The 18,171-nt window shown below is 36.2% G+C and overlaps 1 protein-coding gene across 1 annotated transcript; it reads left to right on the forward strand.

The window, feature by feature from the left end:
• The first annotated feature begins 1,859 nt into the window (after nucleotides 1-1,859).
• LOC105038035 (protein S-acyltransferase 8) lies at nucleotides 1,860-15,219 on the forward strand. Its single transcript, XM_073250862.1, is given in 6 exon segments — nucleotides 1,860-2,274; nucleotides 10,667-10,852; nucleotides 12,262-12,558; nucleotides 13,576-13,809; nucleotides 14,306-14,684; nucleotides 14,687-15,219. Coding segments are annotated over 6 exon segments (1,257 nt in total). The 5' UTR covers nucleotides 1,860-2,235; the 3' UTR covers nucleotides 14,809-15,219.
• The last annotated feature ends 2,952 nt before the right edge of the window (nucleotides 15,220-18,171 follow it).

Raw genomic sequence — 18,171 nt, forward strand, 5'->3', positions numbered from 1 at the left:
CGAGTGACAAACCGCCAGCGAGACCAGCGGTTCCAAAGGACTTGGCTGCTAGATGATTCGCGGTCTACCGCAAGCAGATATGCGGTATTTATGATCCTGCCACAGGAAAAATGTGGTCATAGTCATGGTTAGTAAGAAGAACTTAAGAAATTGATGAAATTAAGATGATAAGCATAATTTGAAATTATGATGAATTAAATTTTATATATAATTGATAGTATGATTATGATTTCATGAAATTATATATTATTTTGTTATTATCAGTAAATCGATATGTATAGTATTATTTATCTGATTTATTCAGTTAAAGGTATACACTGCTTACTGGGCTATTTAGCTCATGATGAGTTTTATGTTTTTCTTACAGATCCAGAAAATTAGCATGATGCGGGATTTCGGTTGGGAGAGCGATTAGAGATGGAGTTAGTCATTTGATTTAGGACTTTTTTAGAATTGATTCAAGACTTTTATTTTAAGTGTTGACTTTGTCAGACAGTTATTTTTTTTGGACACTGAGTTTTTGATTTGTTATTTGAATCAAGATTTGATTATTAAAATTATTTAACTTTATGTGTAAGATATCATGATGAGATGCCTTGCATGCTTATGAAAAAAAAAAAATTTTATGAGTATGCGGCGGTTGCCATGACCTCGATTCAAATTTCGGATCGGGGCGTGACACTAATCTATAATCTATACAATGGTGCATTACTTCTATACTTCATGCTTGAGAAAAGAATGGATTCAAAGTTCTCCTATTAAAATCCTACAAGTAGTAGCAAACAATTTTTACTTCTTCATGGCAAATTACAGCACAGTGCAAACTGTTTTTGGTTTACCAGCAAGCACCTAATAATAAGTATTTATTATCAGATTGGAGGATTCTTATGTTATAGTCCTCATAATCCCCACAAAAAAATTAAAATCGAGATTTATTTAGTTCGACAAAAAAATTCTTGGTTCAAGGACTGTGCACCTGTATTTTTAAATGATTTATGCATTTCCATGGTTTTACATTGCATCATCCATCCTTCGAGATGCATCATCCATCTTCAACCAGCTAACCAGCTACTAAAATCATTTACAGTTTAATTGATGATCCTATGATTAGTCTAATAAACTTATGAAAAAAGTGTAAAAAAAAGGTAAAAAGAGAAATAAATCTGCAGGTTTGTTAACTTTATCTTATCCTTCTCCTCAAATGAAATTATCTGGATTAAGAATTCCATATCTTTAACCCAACAAAATCATTCATCAACTTTTTTGGATGGTTTTTTGCTGGTTAAACAAACTACTCTCCTTTACCTTTTACTTGGCAGCATCCAAGCCCCTCCACCTGATATGTACTTGGCACATCTTATTTTTGAAATGGAATCTGAGCAAATCTAATCTTGTTAATTAACCCTCTTCGGTACTTTATTTTGATAAGCACAGGGAGGAGCCAGTTTGTACCTGCCAAGATAGTGTATTTAAGAATTAAGAATCCTCATAAATTATTACTTCCTCACTTAAATAAAAAAAAAAGAAAAAAAAAATCCAAAAAGAAGGGGACTGTCTCTGGGGTATGAAGCCGGGAACCAAGGAATTATTGCCACTGGCCATCTGGTCCGGGTATCCTTTGCGCAAACCAACGATTATCTTCAATCGCAACATAGAACGTTGGATCGATTCTTGCACCGATCGCAAAGCATCCACACAATCCTGTTGCATGATCCAACGGTGGATTCTTGCGAAGGAAGGTAAATCTTTCATTCGGGTGAAAGATACAACCACTGTCCTTGCTCTTGGCTGGATCCCACCCTATTAAAAACCTCCCTTTTTTTTTTTTTTTTCAGTTGCGTAACAGGCCGGTATAGCCCCGATTAAACCACCGAGGGCAAGAGAGAGAAATAAAAATAGAGGGAGAGAGGAGAGAGAGGAGAGAGTATTCTCCCTTCTTTTTTTCTTCTGAAAAGACCCTGTTTTACACCTCACTCTACCTCAGCTTTCAACAGCCTTCGATCGAATATCGAAGCCAAGAAAAACAAAGAAAAAGGGGAGGAGGGAAGAAAAGGGGGGAAAAAATCATTTCGTTCTCAACTTATTTCAGAAGGGAAGACCAAAAAGCGCTGCAAAATCTAACCTTTAATATCTTTTCCTGCTGCTTTTGTCATCGATTTCGAGGGCTCGAGGAGGATGAGCGAGTTCGATGTCTTCGATTCCCTTCCGGCGTAGTCGCAGTGGGTTTGGTTCTTCATGGCACAACGAGTCTATCAAGTTTGGAAGGGAAGCAATGTAAGATTTCGGCCTTTCTCCCCTTTTTTTCGTCTTGTTTTTGGTGTATTTATCGGTGTTTGGATTGTTTTTGGGTCGATTTAGAGGGGTTTTCGTTAATTTGGCGAGTATTGGTCGATTTGGGGTTTTGGGGAGATTTGGGTATTGGGTGTGGTGGGATTGTGCTGGAATATGGTGGACTTCGATTGGGGTTGTTGTCGTGTCATTGGTAATTGAATTGGGTTTTGATGGATTTTTGTGATTTTGGTGGGTTTCATTGCTCGAAAGGGTGAATAAAAATCGATTATTGTGGGTACTCAGAATTTAATTTGCTCGATGCCATGGTGTAGGAGTAGGATGTGTAAAATATTGAGGTTGTTTAGTTTGAGCGTTGGTGAAATTCTAAATGCTTAGTGTCAGCTTGACTAATAGTTGTGTACGGGGTTGTTGGCCGTTTGATGCGTTGGAGGAACAACGGGTTTCCCCTTTACTTGATTCTGTGTAACAAATGATTGGACCTTGGTTTGCTTGTAACAAATGTAGTAACTTTATACTGGTTTGAATATCTGTTGAAGTCAGTCAAGCATGTGTACTCAGCTATAAATGACATCTTATTCAAACTTATTTGCCATTGGATTTATTTTTCCGACAGTGCCACAAGTTCCTATCACATGTCTCGTTCTTCAGAATAATGTGCTCCTAATCCTGCCTGTGCTACTTCCATTCATTTTTTTTTTACACTTTCCTATCCTGCATACGTGACAGCCTTCTTATCAGGCTTCTAAGGTCTAGATTCTACATTGCTTCCTGATCAACGTTGGTTCGTTAGTTTATCATTTTGTTGTTGCTTCTCTTGAGCTTCCTACAGTATACTCAACCAGTCCTAGGATATCCGGTGCTCCCTGGATACTTGCATGGTTCTCGTAGAATCCATGATGGATACATATCTGAAATCAGTTACATGTGAGATATTCAGATGCTCATCAAATGCTTTTGCCGCAGTTTGTGAATTGGTATAGTTGGATTCTTCCGGCAACGAGTTTAACATCACTATGATAGTGTTAGAAAAGGCAGGTTTTTGTTATTTTTCGAGAACAAAAGTCATTATTTCTGAAGTCATTAAGCTAATTTGAGAGTTTGGTCAAAAACATGCATGCTGAAAGACCTTAACAAATAATATCTTTTAATATTTTTAATAATAATATATTTGTACAATATTTGAATATACTAGTTGAAATTATTCCTTTTTTCAACATATTCCAGCATCTTTCTCTTCCTGTTGCTGAATTAGATGCTTGGATATGTGTCTGAATCCAATTCTCATATTCGTGTCACTAGTTTTTGGTATCTGCTACATCCATCGTATAAATGTGTTTTCTTAATGAGTAATGGTATTGTTAAAAATGTCGAAATCTACTGTTCTAAGGCATATCACAATGGTCTTGTTGATATATGAACCTAGTGTTCTAAGCGATATGCACCTTCTCTTATGGTTTTATGCATTATTCTTTGACAAAGCTGCCTAGGCTACCAGATAGTCCCACTTTAGGTGATTTGGCAGCCCAACTACATTGGCACATGCTGTTTTCATAAACTTTAGGAAGGGCAGCTTCCCAAGTGCCTAGATTGGGATTGAAGTGGACAATTATGCACAAAGGCTGCTTAGTATTCAAGTTATTGCTTTGTCTATAGCTCACCACCTAAAGGCAGCTGTACCAAAATTTGTTCTTTCAATTTTCAAATATTGGTAAAGAGACCTTCCCTTTGCCACCTCTTGATTTTCTCCATATGATGTTTGAGATAGAGATGCAAGAAAAGTACATAAAAGAAAATGTTAACTATTTTTCCACACCTACTTGGTTAATAGGATTGCAGCCATCTATTACACACTCAGTCTCCTTTTCCTCCTCAAAATGCGGAAGATATTGCTGTGGAATTTAAAAGTAAATTGGTATACTACACTATCTGTCAAAGTCTAATGAGTTTTGCAATCTTAGCTTCATGCATCTGCCTTGCCACCTAAATACTTGGCCTAGACTATGAGGGTCAATTTGTAGGGCACTTGAAGTTTTTGCTACTTTTTAACAGTTTAATATTCCCAAATCCTGTCTCCCCCATTAGTATCATTGTTTCAATTCAATATTGGGTCTGTCCTTTGGGTCTTCTATTCATGTTATATAATGGATGTGAACATGTTACTTTACTCAGGAGATCCTTTCACTGTCTAGGAACATCGTTCATTCACACATATGGGACCATATATATAATTTTTTAACAAGTTGAGGTAAGATTTTGATTGTCCAATTCATTTTTTGATTTTTTTAATCGCTGAAGCAAGGAATGTTTTAGCGTCTTTTGACATGCAATGAATTTTTTTTGCCAACTTTGGTCCTTTCTTTACTAATTGAGCTTTACAGTAGTCTTTTAGTATTGAAACTTACTATTTCTTTCAATTATTCTTAAGATTCTTTACATTTTTGGAATTCATGATTGAGTTATTTTTCAATTTTGTTTTCCAATCTTCTGAGTTCTAACAGTTAGGGCTTTTGAAGGGTTTACCTTGAGATTTGTATGTTAGTTCAGAATTTTAATTTTTTCTGGAAGCTTTTAGTATAAAGGACCTAGACCATTGTTGAAATTGTTGATGAAGATAAATTCCTACTTCTAATCTCAAATAGCTGGAGAATCGCTTGACTATTATGTTTAATATAATTCTAACCGAGTTTCTTGATGAGATGATTCTTTTGGATTTTTTTTAAATTTAAAAACAGATATGCTATCGATAGAGTTACTGAGCTCCTAGTCTTTTGACTTGAAGCTAGGGTCTATTTATTTATTTATTTATTTATTTCATCTCAAATAACAAATCTTGGTTATCTATGTCTATGGTACATATTGATTTTGCTGTGAGATGTGATATGCAACATAATGGCTAGAAGGCTAAAGGTAGTAATAACAAAAAGGTTGATTAGTGTAAAGGTTATTGTTCTAGAGAAACCCTTTGCATCAAGGTTTGCTGTCTCGGATACCGTTCCTCATGTGTTACCATCCTATTACAGTATCGGTATATAATACAGTATGAGACGACAAGACGTACCGAACGTCGGTATAGTACGAGATGCATACTGATTTGGTACCGGTACGGTACTTCTGATATTGGCAAACCTTGCTTTGTGTCCCTTTTCAAGCTTGAAAAAAGGAAACATAATGTTTGTTGGCAACCACTATGATACTAAAAGTGCTTAAGAAGAAAGGCAACAAGACCTCTACTTTTTGTTTATTCTAATAGGTATGAAAAGAGAAATATTGTAGACCTTTTTAGCCTTGCTCAGTTACCAATTAGGGGTGTAACAGAGCCAGGCTTGATTGAGCTTGGGCTTGATCAAGCTTGGTTTGAAATTAATTTTGATCTTAAATTTTGAAATCATGCTTGATTTGTTTATGGGCATTTCAAGCTCAATTCAATCTTGATTTCAAACTGAGCTGAAAAAGAGCCTAATTGACCAGCTTGGTAATCCAAAAATTAGCTGAAATCAAATTGATTCAAGCTTGAATCATGATTAGTTCGAAGGATAAGCAAAATACCTAGGTTTCAAAATAAGGTATTTCGGGTGGTATTGGATTTTAGTCAGACCGGCATGGTGCCAATGGAATCGCTGCCAGTTTTCTGTTTTTTAAAACTGAACTGAAATGATGCTTTTGTTTTGTCTTAAATTTATTAAACATATTTGGAATGAATGATTGTTTCAAAATTATAAACATCAATTCTATAAGCGGTAGTTTTTGTGGCAGGGGCAGTGATGATGGAGGCGGTGGTGATGATGGTGGTTGGGGTCAAACAAAGCATGTTTCTCTTTTAAAAAAAAAAGTGAATCCACTTTTAATAGCTTTCACTTTTTTTAAAATACCAGGCAAGAGTTTTCTAAAAACAAAAAAAATGAAAATTACTATACCAAATAGGTTTCTATCTGGATTTTCATGTTTTAGTTCTTAAAAACTGAAAACTAGAAATTGCAGTAAGACTAGCCAAGGCCTAAGTTGAATTTGTTATTGACATAGTCAACAATACCGAGACAACTGTTTGATGAAGTTCTTATGATTTTGTGTTGAAGAAAATTTAAAGGATAGCAATTTTTTCTAATGCTTTTTATATACTATATTCTAAGATGGAGGAATATGCTGTCTATAATATTCCATCTATCAAATTCTGTGACTAAAGTATTCTTAGTATTTATTGAGAGAAAAAAATACAATGTAGGTTTAATTAATATTTCTTTCATGCACGCACAGTTTGAAGTCCAAATTTATATTCAAATTTTTTATTATGATCAAGTTTTGTTTTCAGAATGGAGACATACATTAGCTGGACTCTTAAAAAAAAAAAAAACTCAACTGAACGTCTCAACTTTTATCACACAAGACACTCAAATTAGATGGAACCCTAAACAAAAAAACTCTTGCGCTGTCTCTCTCTATCTCTCTCATTTCCCATCTAAATTCCTGTAAAAAAAAAAAAAAATCTCCCAACCCACTCCTCTTTTCTCTCTCTTCCTCCTTTCCCAACCTGTGCCCTCCCCCCTCTCTCTCTCCCCGCCTCTTTCTCGCCCACTCTTCATGTGCAGAAGTTATGTGAGAACTAAGAAATTGAACATCAGTTTTCAAAAAACTATTATTTGATTTTTCTATTTTTTATATTTCTTGTGCATTCAATTTATTTATTTTTGTTTTCAATAATTCAAGACATAAAATGTGTCATTTCTTTATTAGTTTCTCGAGATATGCATTGCACGTGCCTTAATTTTTTTATTATAAATTTTGTCTTTTAGATTTATTTTAATTTTATATCTGTTTATATTTTAAATAGAATTCAATAACTTATAACCGTATTTTCATTTTTATTAGTTCCTTTTACACGTGCAATGCATGTGCCCATATTGCTAGTTGTTTGTAAAGGTCATAGGAGCAGTTTCATTATGGTGCTGCCATACTGCAGTGTTCTAGAGCAATGATGAAGACAAGATACCTTCACTAAATGCTACTTCAAATTAACAAAGAAGGGTATCTTTTGGTTTGTAGAAATCATCTTCCGCATTTCAATCTAAACTAAAGTTAAAGATGGTTCTTATTTACATCAATTATTAGAGGGATTTTTCCTCTCTAGTTCTCTCTTAGACACACAAATAGATAGGATTATGAGGAGTTCTTGAGATATTGAAGTAGATTTGTAGCTTTTCTAGGATCCATCATAGAGCTAAAAATGTATTCACAGGCTGTAGCTGTTGCAGCTTTTTCTTCTAACCTCTAAAATTTTTGTGGGTTTATAGTTGATTTTTTCTTGGGTTAGAAGTCACAATTTAGTCTAAATTACATTCCAGACTGTAGGCTTTTACTTGAGTTATGAGAGTTCCTCTTAATAATATCTTTTTAGGTAGCTCGAATTGATTTGTAGTTCGGCTTACTGAAAGATTTCATTCCGCAATATATTTCAGATATTAAACAATCTAAGACTAGATGAAGATGTAGATATCGTGATCTTTTTTCGAGAGATATTCGCACTTTATATTGTTCTGATTGGTTTATTTGAGCCTATGATTTGTATTGCTTCCAATGCAAGTCACCGTAAGCCATATGTAGTCACGACATTTGTTGTCATTATATCATACTGTTGTCTGAAAGCTTTCTTCTTAGGTTGGACTGTGCCTTCAACTCCCAGTGGATCACCATGCCACATGTATGGATGCTGATTGTACTTCATTCTGCTTTTCTGCATATCGTTCTGTCTCACTTTCTCCCACATTCTGTTAGTAGAATGTCATGTTCACAATTTATATGCATCCATCATTTTTGGTGTTTTTTGTTATTTGTGAACCTCTTAATGATCTTGCCTGCAAGCACTACCTTAACTCATCTTTTAAATCAAGGTCTTGGCTCTCTCATCTAGGCATTTGTCATACCTGTGCCATGTTAGCAGGGGCAGAGCCATGTTGGCAGCTTGGCGCTTGGTTTTTTGTTTTCCTTTTTTTTCTTTTTTTTTGTGGGCGGGGGGTTCCTAAGTCCAGAAATTTCTAATAATTTTTTTCTCATCGTATTGCTTGGCCCTTCCATTCTATAACATGTGGCCCCTAAAATTTCAAAAGATCTCCATTTCTCAACCTGCACAACTCTAGAAACACCCTAAAATTATAAAAGATTTGCTTTGAAAAGGAAAAGAACTTCCCATAGTGAGTTCCAGTACCACTTGGAGATTGTTTTCCATTAGAGCTCCATGAAAATAGGGCATTCATATATACTGGGAATTTTTTTTTTAAATTTTTCAGAAAGCAATTACTTAAAGCTATCTATGTCACTGAGGACTCTTGAAAGATTTGTCTAAATGTCAAATAAACATCCCAAAAAAATCAATTTTGTTGAATACATAAATATCTGCTGGAAAGAAATTTAAATATGAAGTGGCTTTCATAGTTTACCATCACAGCAATTTTTTCTCTCGAATTTGCACCTCTCTCCATTTCCCTTGCTGCCCTTATTGTGAGGCTAGTCTCCCTTCCTATATAGAGAACCCATGGGATCAGCATTCCCAGAGCTTCAAATTGCACTCTAAAGGTGCAAAATCCATCCTCCTCCTCCTCTTCTGTCTTGGGGTTGTGCTGTGAAGAAACCTGTCTTGTTTGTTATCGTAAGAATATGAGACCATTTTGTTTTCATTTTCATAGTTTTAAGTCAGCCTATAAAGTTTTTATTTGTAATAGATGATATGCGCATTTTAGTCCTTGATTGGATATTCTGATTTATGGAATACCTTCATAAAAAAAAATATATATGTGTGTTGTTGATGTTATTTGCACAACAATGGTATTTTTCTTTTAACATATGATATTGCCAGAATTATTGAAATGTTGGTAGCACTGCATAGGGGAAATCAAATACAAAAGACTCAATGTTTTTTAGTCAATTGTAACAATAATGACTTTTTTTTTTTTTTTCACGAATACTTGGCCCCCTCTAAAATTGAATCCTTGCTCTGCCCCTGCATGTTAATACATTTGTTTACTTTCCCTTTTCGACAATGGATCTATGATGTTCCTCGTGATGAGTCCATCTTTCTTGGGCAAATGACACACTAACTTGAGGACTTTTTTATAAATAATTGTCTCCGGTGCATATATTACATTTTAGACATGCCATATATCCTTGAGGTGCTTGCCACTTGTATACAGTCTTGTTGTTTATATAGGTTTGAGCATAGACTGCAAGTACATGTCAGCTCTATGCTCGAGTTCTTTGTACATCATGGAGATGATATTATTTATTTATTTATTCATTATAAGGGGGCACCAACATTAATGAATAAATCATAAAATCCATGAATAAATTGTGAATAATTAAATAGTTACCAATTAGTTTGGTTATCAAGAATAATTTAGGGAACCATTCAACATTGGGAATAGTTGAAAAGTTTTCAATAATTCAGATGACATTGATCAATATTTACCTTATAAACTTAAATAATTGCCAACAGTTCACCCCCAAAAAAGAAAAAAGTGGCCTTCTTCACATGTGGACATGGTATCGCATCTGGTTTAGCATGGTGGCTCAGTCTCTGGGATGTGAGTCCTTGGTATTTGTATATACTTAGCTTTTGAATTGTCTACAAGTGCATTATGTTCTTATAATTTTTATTGCATATGTGGTTACTATTATGAATTAAGCTCTGAAAAATTATCTTGTTGATGTGTTTCAAATTGTTTCATTTAGCCTATAGATGTTTGCTTTTATATTTGAACCACAAAATGGACATATTTCTGTATATTTTTTCCTTTTATGATCTAATAAACGACACATTTAACTGGCTCCTTTTTTTCTGAAAGTTGACCATGCATCATATCTGTGACTTTTAATCCTTTTAAACAGTAAAGCTGTTTCATTTAAGTGGTGCTTGTTATATGCAGGAGTTTTAATATTAAAGTTGCCTTCTATGCTTCATCATTTTTCTACCTGACATGTTATTGCGATTATCTTGGCCTTTCATGCTCTGCCACATCTAACACTGTAACATCTAGCAACGTCTGCCTAATTGCTTTTCTATCATGTCTTGAACTTTTGGTGCAATGCTGTATTTTGGAGTCTTGGTTGTCATGATTTTAGCATGCTAGAGGGTTGAGCATGAAATATGATGGTTGCTATTTTGAAATCACTACTTGATGTATCACTTGTTCCCCTCCTTATATTATGATTTCAAAATGTCATGCATTTATTTGGAAATGATATTTGAAATGCATTAGTATAGTATAGAATAGCTAATGATGTAAAAGATTTAATAACAGATTATTTCATGACCCATAAAAAGAGTTACAGTGACCTTTTTATCCTTAATTACTATGAGATGTTTAACTTGTATGTTTGTCTTCTGCAGATATTCATCTTTGGTGGAAGGTTGATATTTGGTCCTGATGCTAGGTCACTGTTTGTCACTGTTTCACTCATCGTTGTTCCTGTTGTTATCTTCTGCGTATTTGTTGCAAGACATCTGCTCCACAGGTTTCATCCTCACAATGCAGGATATGCAGTCTTGGTGGTTGCAATAGCCTTTACAATCTACGTTAGTACTCTTTTTGCCTGTTTGAAACCTGGAACTTTAAGCCATTGCTTTCTTTGTAAAGCTTTATAGCCAGTTGCCTTATAATGCCGATAACCAGTATCAATAAAATAAACAAATTATTTTCTTATCTTTGTTGAACAAGATGTTTGTGTTTTTCTTATTACAAAGTGTGCGGACCATTACTTTTTCTTTTTCTTTTCCGTCTGATGATTAAGATTGTGCTAATTTACCAAACTGATGGGATGCCTCTTGTTGTTTATTGGTTTTGGTTACTGTTTGTCATTCTTTCTTGTTGAGAGATTAATAAAATCTTGCATGAGTACAAGCATGTTCATGAGTAAGCAGTTTCTGCCAAGGTCATGGTGTTGTCATGTTGCAGCTAAGCATCAAATATGAGCAGCATCTTTAAATTTCAGTTTAACAGCATTGTCCCCCTTATTGTCTTTTTTAATGTGAATGGAAAAAAATAAGAGAATCATGTTGTTAAATCTATCTAATTATGAAGTGAATTTTGCATAAAAAAATCCACTTATTATTCTGTCGCAATAAAAAGTTGGATTAATATTTTTTGCAGAGGGATACACTTTTATATGCATGTACTGCATGTCTGAAACCCAATTACTAGACACATGATACATGTATTTTAAGTATCTGGCGCACATTTATTTCGACTACTGTCTAGCACCTACTTAGAACCATGGACCAAATCATCTGGGGATGCCTATAGAAAAATAATAAACCTTTTCTAGCAAAATCAATAATTAAGTGGGTTTTTTATGCAAAATCCACAATTATGAATCTTTTTCTTTGATCTGTGAATTATTTGAATTGTTGAATTGCATTTTGCAGTCCTGTAACCTCAACAATTCATTTCTCAAGTACTGCAAAAAGATTTCTCTTTGTATGGTTTATTATTAAAATTTCTTCATTTCACTATCAATAATGGCTTGCAGCCTTCATTTGTAGCCTCATTTGCATACTCAATAGCTATTCTGATTTTGCAAAATTAATTTTATAGCCAGTATCATTTGGTCTTCAGCTAGTTCTTGTATGCATTATGCTTGATTTGTGAATCTTCCTGGTCATGAGACAACTTCATTAGTTCTTTATAGATTTTTCATTTTTAATAGCTTTTTCATCTGTTGACACATATATGCATGCCTTACTGGTGCTTTTTAAGAATTTTAGCTACAATTTCCATCATAAAATATATTTTTTAGATAGAGTATCAGAAATAGAATGCCTTTTAGTAGAACTAGCATGGCATCTTTTTTCAAACTCTAACATTGATAGTGGGAACAAATCCTCCATATTATTGCACACATAATATTAAATTTGAACTTTTGTGGTAAACTCTACGCATACACGCAAAATCATATCGTGACATTGTGCCAAATTCTGTCTTCTAGGTTCTGTTACTGCTACTGGTGACTTCAGCTCGAGATCCGGGTATTGTACCACGTGCTTCACATCCTCCAGAAGAAGAATTCTCTTATGATACTTCTGAGATTGGTGGGAGGCATACACCCAGTCTCCAATTTCCCCGCATTAAAGAAGTAATGGTTCATGGAATTCCCGTGAAAGTAAAATATTGCGAGACCTGTATGGTCTATCGTCCTCCCCGTTGTTCTCACTGCTCCATATGCAATAATTGTGTGGAACGCTTTGATCACCACTGCCCCTGGGTGGGACAATGCATCGGACAGGTGTGTTACATGACTTTATGAATTTAACTTTTTAAATCATGAAAACGTACAAAACACTTGCTTTAGTTCTTTGGCTATTGAAACAAGTGAAAATATGGTATTTGCTACAAGTGCATCATATTGATCAAGTTGATTGCTTCTTATGATACCTTTAACACCTAATGGAACATTTTTCTTTCACAAAAATATGTTTACAGTTGTTTCGAATGTTCAGTTAGTTTGATGGACAATTAGTATTATTACCAAAAATGCATGATACGCATTGTAGATACACTTTGTAGATTGTGAGATTCCACTTCAACAGTTATTTCAACTTTTTAAGGGAGCTTTTCTCAAAGCATATCCTAGAAGTTATTGCATTTTGCTGGGTTTTGATATATGCATTAATGTTGTTTTAATATTGCAATATGTATGACTACTGTAATAAAACTACAAAATGATAATTGTAACCCGAACCATCGTGCCCCAGCTCAACAAGTTTGCTGGGTTTCGAGCCCCCCAACCCAAAAGACAGGTGCTTTCAAGCCCTCCCCCCCCCTCATTCCCTCCCTTCCTATTCCTATCCCTCCCCTCCCTCCTCTCTCTGGTTCTACCGTCCCCCTCTCACTCCTGCTTTTTGTTTCGGAATAGGGGAGAGTGGTTTCGAACCCTTTCTTTCTTTTATTTTATTTTATTTTATTTTTCAGATTTTTGGTTGAAACTGGCACATCCTTTGGCGACTTCAGTTCAAAATCTGAAAATAAAAAAGATAAAGACAAAAACACCCTGGCACGGGTCCTGATATTGGTTCTGGGAAATTTGTTCTAGGGTTTTGTAATATATTTATTCCAGTATTATCTTTTGATTTCTAGTTCGGTTGTGTATACTGGTATTTGTCTCCTTCACGATTCTTGCACTTAAGCAACTTTTCTGTCCTTATCTTCTCATGCTTTTTAGTGGTGCATAACTTTACATATACTCAAATCTATCAAATTCTTATTTATAAGTCTGCTAATCTTGTGGGTTATCTATGTGCAGCGCAATTACCGATACTTTTTCCTTTTTGTTTCTTCGTCAACTCTTCTCTGCATCTATGTGTTTGCAATGTGTGCACTGTACATCAAGTTCCTGATGGATGAGGATCATACTACAGTATGGAAAGCAATCAAAAAGTCTCCTGCATCTGTGATACTGATGATCTATTGCTTCATTTCCCTATGGTTTGTTGGTGGTCTCACTGGATTTCATTTATACCTCATTGGTACTAACCAGGTAAGTCCTTTTCTTCCTGCTTGCTTGGGTTCATTGCATGTTATTTATTTATTTATTGTTTATCTAGGATGTCTGCAGTTTGTTTGATAAGTACAGATATTGGAATTTTGATTGTGATATGCAGGCCATATGATGCACCATTAAGATATTAACATGGGTAGAAAGTTCTAGTAGAATTATGATAAGGTGGTACATAAAACCATTAGGATTATAAAATTTGTTGAGGCATGATATCTCTGTTAACTGAGAGCTTCATTTATTTAAAATTATTTTAAGAAAAGAGAACAGATCAATTGATGTGGGAATCGTGAAAATGCATAATGTTGGTTTTAACAATACACGTTTTGCCATATTGCATCTTGGACAACTTCACATAATTTTTACATTGTAAACAATTATTCTCTTGTACAGTGGATGCGTAGTGATTTTTCTGTCTGCATTGCATTGTGCCTTTTGCCAGCTTAAAATGTATATTAAGCAGTTTTCTATTCTGCAGACAACCTATGAGAATTTCCGATACAGAGCAGACAGCAGGTCCAATGTCTATAACCGGGGTTGTCTGAATAACTTCTTAGAAGTATTCTGCACAAAGATAAAACCATCTAGAAACAAATTTCGAGCCTATGTACGGGAGGAAGTTGCAAGACCTCCCACAATCAGCCGTGCTAGGGAGGTAGAAGATGAACCAGCTGGTGGCCCACGTGCAAAAGTTGAAGATGATCTTGAGTTAGGTGGGGATCTATTGAAGATCTCCCAGCGGCGTAATTATGAAGAGGTAGATGAGGAGATGGGTGGCAGAAACAGCAATGGGATCCACAGTGTTCTGTCAGAATCTGAACTCGTGATAGATCCGGACACACAAGTTCCAGTTATTAGAAGGAGGTGAGGGACTCGAGCTTGGGTAGGACAAGCAGGAACTGGGACATCTTACCAGAGGTTCTGGCAACCAGTTCTTCAGCCACTGAAGGCGGATTGCCATTACAAAAGGATGCACGGTAGTCAATCATACACCTATTTATACTGTGAAAACCTGGGATACTACCAGATGCTCATATCCTTTAAAAGGAGGAAAAAGAAAAAAAAAATGAAGGGAAAGAAAGATAAGGCAGGAGGGCTTCTGCACTTTGACCGGTCTTTCAGGTGTAACAAGCTTCATTTGTTCTTGCAGTAGGGCATGTATGTTTGATGTTTAGTTCAGTTGAAGAAGTGAAGGAATTTGAAAACCCTAGCTGGCTTTTTTTTTTCATTTTGCTGTTTATGTTATACTTGGATCTGTGGATTTTCTGAATTGTGGCATATTCTTTCTGTAAAGCACTGTCGTAGGATGTCCGATGTTATCCATATTTTTTACCTCCTTTCTCCAAAATTAAAGTATAGGTGGTCTACGGATACCAAGAAATTCCATTTGTTGGTTTCTTCTTACCCTTTGACAGTGTCCTTTGCTTCAAGGATGCAGGATATCTCAAATTTGCAAGTTGCTGGTCTGTGTTGTAGAGGCCAGTTTCATTTGTCTGAGATAAATGACAGATCGCGTTGCATCCATGACGCTATAATTTTGCTTGCATCAGGGGGATTTGAAGTTTGTTTATCATATTGTTACGGTATTCTTGGAAGTATTTAACTGTTCTCTGAATTCAGTTCTTGTATGCCGAATGACATCTGATGCTTTATTCCTGCATGCGCTGGTTTGCAGATGACAATTTTATATTTCCACAGTTTATACTAATGATTCTGAATTCAAACAAAATGATTTGACCTTAGGACCGTAAGAAAACAATTTACTCAAAATGTAGGGCAAACAGTGAATCGGATGATGGTTAAGCTTGTGCCGCGTGCTAATGGACTTTGTTTTCCTACTAAAATTGATACAGTCCTGAGGGTGCCAACTGGTGCTGTTTGTAAGGACACTTTCTCATCTTGTTCTCAGTGAAAACCAAAAAAAAAAAAAAGGCCTTGGCATGCAGCTACCCCCCGCTACCCACCTAAGGATTGCAAGAATAACCATGCATGATGTATGGAAGACTACCTTGATATTGAAAGCAACAGTGAATGATGATTGTAGCAGTAACAGCATTCTGCAAGCAGGAGCAATGGAAGTAATTTCTCACAATCACCTCTTTTAAATCTTTGGTTGTTGCAACTGTGTTTAAATTTAATGAATCACATTGGCTAGACCTGTGAAGTTTTAAATTTACAGTTTCAGTTTTCAAAAAAAAAAAAAACTAAAAAAAACTAATCAATCCCACCACCACCAAAGTCTATTTCTTTGTCATTATGTCCCCATCTGAAGATGGCAAGAATATGAAGATGACATTACCAAAGTTCGTTATTGGCAATGTTAGATTGCAATGGAGTCTAATTCTCACCTATTAGTAAATGAATTGGAAGAGCCAATTTTCCCACCACAACCACCCATAATGATAACAACCGTGATTGGATGAGCCCTACTAACATAATGCCCCATGCGTAGGGTTGAAAGTGGGTCGGGCAAGATCGGATCAGACTTCTGCTTGAGTCTAGTCTAAAATTTTTTATCAGCTTTCCGATTGGACTTAAGCTCGAAACTTTTTGAAAGATCCAGATCCTAGTCCGATCCAAACTTAGCCCGAACCGATTGGAACAGCCCACCGCCCACATCACCTCTCTTCCTAGTTCCCTCTTAAAAATTAAAAAAAAAAAAATCTAAAGCCCTAACCCGATTGCGTTGCTCTCTAGCTCCCGCACCGCCACCGTCGGCATGGCGTTCCTGACAGTGTCGCTCCTATTGAACACCACTGGGATCTGATCTAGTGGAAACAATGCCGCAGAACCATAGCACCTCCGACATCAGTGGCCCCGTCTGCTGCCTCCGCCATCGCCATCGGAGGTTGTTTGACTTTTAGAGCCAATCGAGCATGGGGGGCGAAGAGCTAGGCGACGAGAACTAAGCAGCAGCAAGTGACCAGCAGCAGGTCTTGCCGACATCACCGAAAAGCTCGTCGGATTGGTTGAGGAGACAGCTATGTTTCGTAGACTGGACAACAGCGAATGCCGGTACAGTGTTGGTGGCCGTCCTTCTACACCAAGGTGAGCGGGAGGCGGGAGCCCTTCGAGAGGTTAGGGAACAGTTGGGGCTCGGGGTTGGGGGCAGTCAAGAGAGAAGTTTTAGGGCAAATCCCATATGCACGATGGATAGTGAGTAATTGGGAATTGGCAAAATTGAAGGGGTAGCGTTGCGTGTTATCTACCATGGGATTTGATACGCTGCAGGTGAACCAGGGCAAATCATGGAGCATAAGCACGGTGGATAGCGCGTAATCGGGAATTGATGAAATATAAGGGTAGCATGGCGCATTATGCATCATGAAATTAAAATATTGATGGGTCTAAATTGGATTGGACTTTGAGCTGAATTTTGGATTCGGATCCGAACCGGACTAAAGGTATACTCAAGTCCGACCCAGAAGATAAATGGACTCTCTAATTAAATCCAAACTCAGTCTGAACTATTTCAGACTTAGTCCGAAGCTCGATCTGAAGTCGGATCGGATGGAGCCCAGTTTCAACCCTACCCATGCATGATATGTGGCCCATCTAATCACTTATGAACCACAGGAGATCCGCACTCATTGCAGTTAGGCGAGTGTGGTGGTGCATCTTCAATCAAGAGATGATCACTCCAAGTGTATCACTCCTCCTACGGTGGTTGCCTAAGCTTTGAGTGAATCCGAAATAAGCCATAGACTTGGATCTACCAAATGATAAGAATGTCTTTGAGATTCAATCATAAACCACTTTGGCTATACGTTCGACGATTCGAAAGAAGCCCCCAACCAAGCCCTAGGGAGGCGAGAAGAACCACAAGCAAAATGTGTCGGAGTATTCCTGAAGAGTTGGGTGCCTGCCCATAGAAGAAAGGGCCAATTCAGTGATCAAAGATCGGCCCATTGGATGGAATCAACGCTCAACCGAAAAAAATAGCTAGGCTGGCATCCCTGAGATCTTGATTTTTGCCATTTCGTAGACGAACTGAATGTAAAAAATATTCTGTAAAGTATTCAGTATTGCCAATCAGCTTCTCGAATAAATTTTGTTGTGCCGTTTGAAAAGAGCGCCTCTTCACATTAAAGTATGTTATTAATGCATAATATTATTATATTTTTATAATTAAAATCTATTTATATAAATATCTTAAGAATTTAAATAAATATTATTTTATTATTTATATATATTTTTTAATCTTATCAAATTTATAAAAAAAATTATTTTTTTATATCCGACTCCGTGCAAAGCGTGTTTCGATTAGTTAGTACTTTAAAAGACAGCAAGTCACTTGAAACATCCATATGAAGCTTGTAAATAACGGACTCAACAATTATTTAG

Source organism: Elaeis guineensis, chromosome 1 (genome assembly GCF_000442705.2).
Source record: "Elaeis guineensis isolate ETL-2024a chromosome 1, EG11, whole genome shotgun sequence".
Classification (NCBI taxonomy): domain Eukaryota; kingdom Viridiplantae; phylum Streptophyta; class Magnoliopsida; order Arecales; family Arecaceae; genus Elaeis; species Elaeis guineensis.